At 32.0% G+C, this 10699-nt stretch overlaps 1 protein-coding gene across 1 annotated transcript; it reads right to left on the bottom strand.

Moving 5' to 3' along the window:
- Positions 1-459: 459 nt before the first annotated feature.
- LOC122581252 (26S rRNA (cytosine-C(5))-methyltransferase NOP2B-like) lies at positions 460-7206 on the bottom strand. Its single transcript, XM_043753436.1, has 18 exons — positions 7143-7206; positions 6766-7064; positions 5974-6140; positions 5808-5871; positions 5577-5710; positions 5395-5478; positions 5225-5299; positions 5076-5147; positions 4893-4966; positions 4741-4793; positions 4395-4504; positions 4207-4275; positions 4042-4116; positions 2527-2619; positions 2353-2432; positions 2160-2259; positions 1356-1627; positions 460-839 (listed from the first exon to the last, which is right to left on the bottom strand). The coding sequence occupies exons 2-18, from the start codon at positions 7019-7021 to the stop codon at positions 749-751; spliced, it is 1869 nt and encodes a 622-aa protein (XP_043609371.1). The 5' UTR covers positions 7022-7064; positions 7143-7206; the 3' UTR covers positions 460-748.
- Positions 7207-10699: the final 3493 nt, after the last annotated feature.

The raw sequence follows: 10699 nt of genomic DNA, 5'->3' as shown, positions 1-10699 counted from the left end.
TGAACGATAACAAATTTATAATTGAAGTTATAAAAAAAATCAAAAAAAGTTTAGCTATTGTTGTTGCATTTAGTTTATTATCAAATTCATATTCAAAATTTCGCATCATACCATTCATACTTTATGACGTAAACGCCAATATATAAGGAATACTTTTAAATAGTCTTTAAAATATCATGACTGTCTTTATTTACAATATTAGTGTACTTGCACCATATATCCACTAGTAGGCTATCATAGATTGGGCTACCTCCCCTACCTCTAACATGGTTCATCTAGTTGGAGTTTTATAATTTAAAGCTTCTTAACCGTTAAAAAAAAAAATATGACTACATTGATTCTCGAAACATTATCGACAAAAAAAATCTTGGAATAAAAAATCAAAATCAATTTTAGCATTTAGAGGTGTTATATTCTTCATGTATATTGTAATGTCTTGGTTGGCAAAAATTGAAAAACTAAACCAGAAAATCAAAAATTACATTTAAGAGATTGTTAGAACAAGTAAATAACAAGAAATAAAATATGCCACCGATCCTCAAGTAATACTACCCACAAGTAACACAAGTTCAAAACGATTTGCAAGCAAGCCCTTGGTTCGGGACAGACAACAACTTGAACAGAGAAATACAAATAACCTATAATGCTAGTTTCATTCTCAAAAAATACCGGCATGTAAATGAATTTGGACATGACGCGTTTGACAATTCTAGTAGTAGTATACGATAGTGAATCCACGTTGAACATATCATACCGCAGGTGTGGCTTTCTTGCTTCGGAATTTTGTTTCCTTGGTAGCTTTCTTTTTGGCTTCTCTTAAAGCTTGTCTCTTCTCTTCCCTACATAAGCCAAAACAAAAAACAGTTGACCATAAATACAAAAAAATCATTATATAACATGAATCCTGTCTTTGTAAGACTGCCTATGTGAGAACAAACCATGGCCATAGATGTTTACAACCAACCCATGTTTTCATAATAACTGCAATATTATAACCGGTGTGTGCACTCTATACTAAGCATTTAATGAAAACCTAGGAAACTTGCCAAAATATTGTAAATGAACTCGTGCCACAACCTCAATAATTCTTGATTAGAGATTATCAATGAAGTCTTTGTAATATGATAAATATTTCTGAAATATAAAATTTAGAAAAAAGTTTCAGCAGGTCAAGCAAACCAAACACAATCTGTTCTTGATCCAGCTTTAAACTGTTTTTTGAACTAAACCAAGTGTTCATGTGACAATAAAACATCCACAAAGTAATGTAGAATATTTTGGGAAATATGGGATCTATTAGCATTAAACATGCTAGAAGGCATCCAGTGTGATGACCAAAAGAGAAAAAAAAGTACCTGGCTTTTGAGATCTCTTCTCTAGGAGGAGGTTTATATTTCTTCCTCTTCCCGGTGGGTACAGAATTTTCTTCTTTCTTTCTTTTAAGAGAACCATTTTTACGGATCGACTTTTGACTCTCTTTAATCACTGGACGGTTCTTCTGAGGCAGCGCGATTTCTGCTTTTGGGATCTGTGCAGTGCTAGGTTCAAACTCAGTACCTTCCTCCACGACTTCTTGCAGTTCAGAAATTGTCGCTGGAGCACCCTCTAAATTACTCATTTTCTGTAACTGAAATATGAAAGTATAATGATCTACGTATTAGTACATTATACACAACGGAACAAAAAATAAATCAACTCCATGGAGCACAAGTCAGGAAGTTCTGTTTCTCATCAGCTAGCTCGTGATAAGTACAATTAATATAATTTTTACAGAAAACCTAGATATGTGCATTAGATGTGGCAATCTCTGCCAATTTATATATTAACGGACCATTTAGGTTATTTGTAATTTCTATCAGGTCAAACAGCTAACATAAGATAATAAGCTTGGAAGGCCATAGGACAAAACTCGTCAAGTGTATTACGAGAGCGCACAGCCAGCTATCTTTTTGTAGAAGTTAGATTGGTCATAAAAAGCATATGTGTTTTAATCACGTCTGACACACCAATAATTCATAAAAACGATTCATTTGTTTGGGCATAATATTACAAGTTGACCCAGTCATTCCAAAATGTGCCAAATTTTGAAAAACCCATCTTGCCAAGTTTAATATAGCATATGATTTCAGCTAAGGTAGATATTGCTAACAATGACAAACCTTCGCAACAAAAAAGCCATCCATGTTGTTCACATGTGGATAAAAACGTCTTGTCAATTCCAATGACGGATGAAAACGACGTTCCCTAAAGCATTTAAACCTAGAGAAAGAACAGATGTTTTAGACACGTATGCTTAACTTGATGTTGATAAATTCATAAAATTTCAATAAAGTATCGAGAAAAGGAAAGTACCCTTTGGTACCAAAGTCTAATCCACATGGCACAAGTTTAACATCCCTCTTCTTTAGTGCATAGTCTATTACATCTTCATTCTGCAAAACCACAAGATCAAGAAGATAAAAGTGGGGCTGCCAAAATCTGGAATGATATCTAGACAAACGAATCAATCATGGAGAGTCACAATACCTCGATAACCATCATAGAGCATGTTGAATAAACCACATAACCCCCTGACTTTGAATTTGCATCCACCATGTCAATAGCCGCGAGTATAAGTTCCTGCATATCAACAAAATCCAAAATGAGTTTTTCTCAAAATCTACGGAAACTAAAATATCTCACACTTCAAATCTCGTATTTTCATTAATCTTCTCACATCATTAAACTACGTGCAATCAGATGGTCAATCTGACCCTGTTTGCAGATGAGCTACTTCCCACCTATAAACCCCTCTCAAGGTATATGTTTCCCAGTCACTAGATATTTGGGTAAACGGTCAATATAGATTCTAGACAGAAAAGTTAATTTTGAAATATGGGCCACATCAGATTGGATTGAGCCATCAGCCCTCTGTCCATTTCTTAAAAGTTGATAAATAACCAATTTATTAAACATGTCAAACATGTATAAATAAAATGAAGAGAGAGGCTGCAAGCACCTTAGGCAAAATTTTAGACCTTTGGAGAACGAGGAATTTTAGCCTCAACCCGAAATAAATGATTCACATTTCATTTTGGTATTTTCTAAGATAATTGTAAATTGCTCATGTTGTGTAGGAATTTGTGTGATCAAATTTTAGTTTAGTAAATGACTTCAAATCAGAATTGCGTCGAAAGTTAATAACATTTTAGATGTAATGTACAATATTTAAACATTAAAATATTTTTTTGTTCTTTCTAAAGGCAGCAAATATATTTATGATGACATAAACTATTAAATTTTCAAAATTCACATGATGTAGTTGGTTACACCATATGTGAACACCATCACCGTCATACAATTAATATTCTAGCAACAGCAAAAATATAAAGTCTGACATACCCAATAATGAAAAGCAAAACTGTTTAGCAGCTTAACAAACTGTGGATGATTTTCATTTCAATGCTATTATCTGATGCCTCATACCTGCATCTCTTTTTTATGTACTTTTGTATATTATTTCCCATCTTAAAAATCAGTTTCTACTCTTCTTCTCTCCAAATGTTTACATGAAAGAAATTCTCTCTCCAAATTTTATATGAAGACTTTCCTTCATTTTCATGTTGGCAGTTTCAAAAAACATACATGACTTTTGCTAAGTTGCAAGATGTATATCAAACAAATTTTACATATTAATGAATAGTTACTGACATTAGAGAGGAATAAAGGTGCAAGGGTTACATATTAATGAATAGTTACTAACAAATTTTATATATTAATGAATAGTTAATATCACCTGATAGTTATGCAGCGATTAAAACAAAATACTACACTACCCAGCTTAACCTTTTAACACTTAAAGAGCCATTCTCAGCTAAACTTGAATTTCATTAACTTGATTGAAGAAACAAGTCAAGTTCAAGTCAAGCTTAAGCCTAAAAGCTCATACGGAGCGTGAAAACGAGTTTTTCATATAAGGCTCAAAAATTGAGCCAATCTTTAGTGAGCTTGGCGGCCCCTTTACACCCAACTTATTAAGTAACGTGTATTAAAAGATAATACCTTCTGTAGACGAGAACAGTTCTGCACATCAGCAGCACTTTTTGAGGTTTTGACAGACTCATCTTTAGATATAACCTGTAGATTTTATAGAAGTACATTTAATTCAAGTGACGGGCAAAGACTACACAAGTTTGACTGTTTGAGAATCCAAAGCTTAAAGCTTACCCCGGTACCACTGCAAGGAGCATCCAACAAAACCCTGTCTATTGCTCTGTGACCCAAAACTTTGGGAAGCTAAAGTTAAAATGAAGAAGAGTTGATTAGAAAGGGCCCAAAAACAGAAACAAAATAGTAAAGATTGGACATCAAAAGCCACTCATCTGATTTGAATAAATAAATAAACAGAAGCTAACCTCTCTCCCATCGTAGCTGCATACTATAGTGTTTGTGACACCCAATCTCTGTAAATTTGATGTCAGTTTACTTAGCCTCTGCTCCTTCATCTCATTAGCGTAAATTATACCTAATAACAGTCACTTTGTGTTACAAGGGATTGAAATATTGACAGCCACAGGGTTCCAACATGCATCACAATTGACACACAACTCTAAAAGATATGTGTATATGAAGCACATACACAAGACATGCAAACTAATAAAGTCAAAGCGTGTAACGGTCAACCATACATGCATATTTAAGTTGAAATATAAGACACAACTTGATGCCTAAAAACTAGGTAACTGTTTAGAAAGAGCATACCAGTGTTCTTCATCAGAGCTGCAATATAAGTCGTTTTACCACCAGGAGAAGCCCTGCAAACAAAATATATTATAGTAAGAAAGAAGCAGCATGACTGGGATGGGATATACATTGAATGTAGGTGCAAGGAGAAAGGGGTGCTTGATATTTACGCCATGTCAACAATCCGCTCGTTCTCCTGAGGAGCGAGGGCCATAACAGGTAAAAAAGAGCTTGCACTTTGCACCTGTAAATAGTAGCATACACAAAAATAGATGCAACACAAAAAACAAGGATGTAATCAGTAAATGCTAATAATACTATTTATTAGCTATATAGACTATGACTTTACATACCATGTAATGACCAGCCAAATACTCAGGGGTTGCACCATATGGTACTTGATGATCATAAACAACCAGACCAACCTGTGTAATATTAAAAGAGCCATTACAACAACAAAAAATATATTATTAAGGGACTAATATCAATGACTGATCTATACCTTTGACCACTTGCTTAGGGGGTCTAAGTTGATTCCTCGATTCAACAAAACACCAGCTAAGTCTCGTCTTCGTGTCTATATCCTCAGAAAAAGGTGAACCAAGATGAATATGAGACCACAAACCAAGAAAATGAAAATATTATCAAAACAAGAAATAAGTTTTGTATCACCTTCAATGTGTTGGTACGGAGGGTAATAGGTCGAGGCTTTTCAAAGGCTTCAAGCACTTCCATAAGTTCAACAGGTGGAAACAGCTGTAGGAAGTTTAATATTAAATACAATTATATCACAAGGTGTAATAACTTTTTAGAGGTGTCCCGATAGAAATTAATACACAGAAAGAATTCATTACCTCAATGAAAGAAGTTATAAGGAACTCATTATAGCCATAATATGAACCCAAATCCAACTTAAGTTGGTTTACATATTGCTTTCGCGTTACTCCCTCTTGTCTCAAATCTTTAAAATTTGAGAGCACCCTAACAACTGGCAAGTATAATTCGAAGAATGTTAAAATAAACATGAAGCAAGAATAGATATATGGCAGCGGAGAATAAATATATGATCACAAGATAAGACCCACCCTCTTGTATTCTTTGTTTAAGACCAGTGAGATCAGGTGGTCCACGAGCCTCCTCTTCAAGTTCCTATGATAAATGAGATCCAAGAGTATGAAAACAAGACCATAATACAAGAGTAAAAAAACATGACGTCTAACCAGAAATCCATAAACAAGAGTAGCACTAAACCTCCTGTGTCGGCAACCGAAACTCATCAGGTTGTTCTCTGATGTTAAGCTGTAGTTCATCCTCTGCATCTTGTTGTTCTTTCTTTCTTTTAATATCAATGACTTTGGATATATCATCAATATCTTTTTCGGAACCATCAGAATCTGACTCCGACCCTGATCCCATCTCTGTACACAGATATAGTAAACCAGATTATAACGTTGAAATAGTTTTAAAGTGTTGTAATCAAACGGTAAAATCAATTCAACCAAATATAACCCATCATCTAATATTTTTACCAATCAACATGCTTCTTAATTTATATACGTAATACTCTCAGTTTAAAACCTAACAGAAATAAAATCATAAATTATATGTGTTGTGGACATTAACATAATTGTGACACAAACTTGAATGAAACATTCAACGTTTTCTTAAAAGTCAGTTGGTGAACTTTTGATAAATGTCTATAGTTATCGTGTATGCGACAATATTAAGACAAGAAGGTTTGATGCGTTGTGACTCTCTCAGAAGATTCAGTTAACGGAATTCGTTAAGTCATATCTAGTCATCAATTTGATAGAGTCCAGGTTAATTATTATACACTTCGTAGCTTTCAAAATGGACAAGTTAGGTAATAAGTTAACAAGCAAAGTAAAAACCTTTTTAACATTATTTTCTATAATGTGTTTAAAGCAGTCAAAAAAGACTATCATTTGTATAACTTAGCAGTTTAACTAGAGCAAACATCAAACTAAAATTAATCATTTTTATCTTTTTTGTAAATTCTAATTGGTATAAAAAAAAAACTACCTTGATCAACATCTTTGTCGTCATCTTCGTCGTCGTCGTCGCCTTGTAAAATATCGGCAGCGAAGGCATCGTCTTCTTCGCCGTCTGAAGACAAATCAGACCTATCCACAATCTCTTCTTGTTGATGTTCTTCAATATCAGAGTCATCACTCAAAATATCTTTTTTCTCCTTCTTGTTAAGAGAAACAAAGTCTACTTCTTCTTCTTGTGTTGTTTTGGTGATGTTTAATTTCTTCTTTCTACCTCTAACACCCATTTTTATTATTTAATCTATAATAATAGTAATTAATTCAACTAACCTACAAATAAATTCAGAGATTAGGGTTTGGAAATAAATTGATGATAATAAGTAATACTCTAAGAAAGAAAAGGCGTACCAGAAGGAGGTATAGAGACAACAAAGAGGATGAAGAAGAAGAAAGAGTGGCGGGAGTAGCTATTAGGGCTTTTAGGGTTTAACACCAGAAAATGTGTTCTTTTAATTTTAAGGAATTGTCACAAATCGTCCCTATAGTTAGCGATATTTGAGTGTTAACCCCTATACTTTTTTCTCCACTAAGTATCCTTCAAGTTTGTATTTTCATTGTGAGTCGTGTATGTGTTGAACCCCTTACAATCACACCAAGTGATACAACTGCGTTATATATATTTTTCTTCCTCACAAATTTCTTAATCTTACACTTATCCCCAAAAACTTCCTTTTGTTTTTCTTCTTAATGTTATCGTTCTATATTTATTAAATTAAATAAATAAAAAAACAAACACTTATCATGTTTAATTATTCGTGTCGTATACCATTGCTCTATATTTATGTTAGGATAGGTCATTACCTAAAGCCCCCAATTATTAAGGCCCCCAAATTGAGTTGTAATTTTTCCTATTGTTGTGTACTTTGTAAGTTTAGTTTTGGGCTTAAAAAATAAACATAGGTAAGTAGGTAATACAAAAGTCTCTCCACACTCTACTAGTCCACTTCCTCATTACATTCAAAAGGAATTAAAGAGATATCATAATAAGATAAGTTGATGTCTACTATCCTTTTTTCTCAATTCTTAATAGTTGCTACTGTAGTCAATTTGTCCATGGTATACACATAAACACATAAAAGAACACATATGAATAGCCACCATACCTTTAAAAGAGAAGATTTATTTTAGTTAATGAGAAAATTTATTTTAGTTCTATGCTTTACTTTCATGTATGCTTTTCGGGTGACTATTAATCACATTTATAAGCTTTTTTCATTTATTGTTTGTTGATCTCAAACGGGGTAAAGGGGTAAGGCTTCTATTAAAGACCATAAAAAGACCCCCGAAATTAATCCCGCTTAGAGCCCCAAAAAAGATTGAGCCGGCCTTGCATTAATAGTTCAAACATCATGGACCCTTAACCCATGTCAAAGGTTTTATGCTTCATTCAGCAATGTAAGCAATTCTAAGTTTTTTTATGAGCTGACTTATCTGTGTGTTATATATACTATGAAGATAAACCTAACTTATTAACAATAATGTTTGTTTTGTTAATGTAATTATAATGTTGAATACGGTCAAACCTTCATATATATATAAGTTACCAAATTCAAACCTAGCTTTATCATAAATTAGTACAAAACTAACTAATCAATGTTGGTGGTCTAATTGAAGCCTTTAATTTAAAACTTTAAAAAAAAAAAAAAGCACATAGTAATATGTTGGAATTGAAAGCTAACAATGATTTGTGAAAAGAACCATTTTTATAAGCTAGTTAGGTCATTGCTTCAGACATAAAACCTCGTATTTTGTCTAATTATAACTACAGTTATAGTGTATATGATGTATTAAGACGATTGATTTTCACAAAGATGCTTTGCACGTAAACCATTAATGTCTCTCTAATTGATATGTGGTTGTAAGCAGACGAACAGTTGTGTGAATGTTTAAGTGTAAGTGTTTGTTTGGTTAAATTCAAGTGAATAAACATGAACAATCACATTAGTTTTCATGCAGTTCCATATATTCATACATAAAAGGTGGCTCCTATGGATCTATAAGAAACATGTGCGTAGCTTGTGGGTGCATATGTTGTGGAAGTGCTTGATCTTGAAAAAAAAAAGAACCTACATAACAATTAACAAAATTTTGTAATCAAAATGGCAGTTTGGTTCACAAAATGTTTTTTGACGAAATCAAAATATGTCTAAGGAATCAAAATTCAGTGGAATTCAGATTACTAATCTTATTTGGTTTGTAAATGGGTCAAAAAAATTGGATTCTAATTGATACTAAATTAAAACTAAAAATCCCATGAATTTCTCTCATCTATAACGGTTAACAAATCTTGTATTTCCACTTTTACATGGGCAAATTAGAGTATGATGATATCTTTTTTTTCCTTTGTTAAATTTAAACAAGTACTATATCTTTAATAATTATACATAAGGGCATTGTTGTGCTTTAATAATTAGCTTCTAATTGATACAAAATCAAAACTAAAAATCCCATGAATTTCTCTCATCTATAACTGTTAACAAATCTTGTATTTCCACATTTACATGGGAAAATCAGAGTACAATAATATTTTTTTTCCTATGTTAAATTTAAACAATTACTATATCTTTTATTTGGTAACCAAACAATAAATTGAAATCCTACTAATTATTTGTTATAATATTTTGTTTGCATTTATTATGTCGTATTTGTTAACCTGTACAAATCTTGATGATCTCCTTTATATTATGTTGCCTTTGAAACTTGCAATATATGTTATTTAGTTATATATCTGGGTGGAGCTCATAGTCATCAAATATTATGGTATTGAATTTAATCTTCTTGTATTCGGAAATAATGACGTAAAAAGTAATGTGTTGTAATATGACCATTTTTCCTTTCGCTTTTTTCATTTCCTTCTTTTGACATTAATGTTTGTTTTAAAGTAGACGATATGCACATATATATACGTTTTATTTAGAAAAATTTTCAAATGTAGACAGAATAGAGGATGCATATATGAACATTGAGTGATTAGTTGATGATGGGATTTGGGATATGAGCACATGCGGATGAACAAACATATAAGCATATGTGTACGAATGCGCATACGAAAAGATGTATGAACATGCATATTATGCAGGCATATGTGCATGAACATTAGATATAGAATTACATGTGCATAAACAATTATATGAGCTATGCGTCTAAGTATGTTGTAAATCATTGTGTACGCAAACATGTGTGAGATAGTTTATAATATATGTTTCATGAGATTAGTTAGTGATCACATGTGTCTTTTCAATCATATGAGCGTATATGTATGCAATTGTTTTTTTTAATAATGATCACATGTGCAAGATTAGTTAGTGATCACATGTGTCTTTTCAATCATATGAGCATATATGGATGCAATTATTTTTTTAATTTTTTTTTTGATAATGATCACATGTGCGAGATTAGTTAGTGATCATATGTGCAAGGTTAGTTAGTGATCATATATATGGAATTAGTTAGCGATCACATGTGTCTTTTCAATCATATGAGCATATATGTATGCAATTTTTTTTAATAACGTCTTATGAAATTAGTTTGTGCATATACATATGCAAGATGAATAATATAAATTTAAATACCAATTTTTAATTAAATAAAAGCATATATGCAAGATTCATTTAATAAAAACATATATTTAGTCTTATGTTTGAATATATAGTTAATTGTTTTAAAAACTAACCTTTATTATAAAGAAAACTTAAAGAAAAAAAAAATAGTTAGACTTTGACTAATTTGAATTTCAATGTCTAACAACATAAAGCCATAACGGATTGGTAGTCAAGGCTTTTTAAATTATATCCATATTACCCTTAGAAGCATAACTGTTTGTTTTGCTTAAAAATTATTTACAAATTTGTCATTATGAGTATTAGTCTTTGATCATTTTCATCCAATGGCTACAATTAACTTAA

Source organism: Erigeron canadensis, chromosome 9, assembly GCF_010389155.1.
Source record: "Erigeron canadensis isolate Cc75 chromosome 9, C_canadensis_v1, whole genome shotgun sequence".
NCBI classification, from domain to species: domain Eukaryota; kingdom Viridiplantae; phylum Streptophyta; class Magnoliopsida; order Asterales; family Asteraceae; genus Erigeron; species Erigeron canadensis.
Note: the sequence above shows the minus strand (reverse complement) of the source record. Positions and strands in the feature narration are given on the sequence as shown.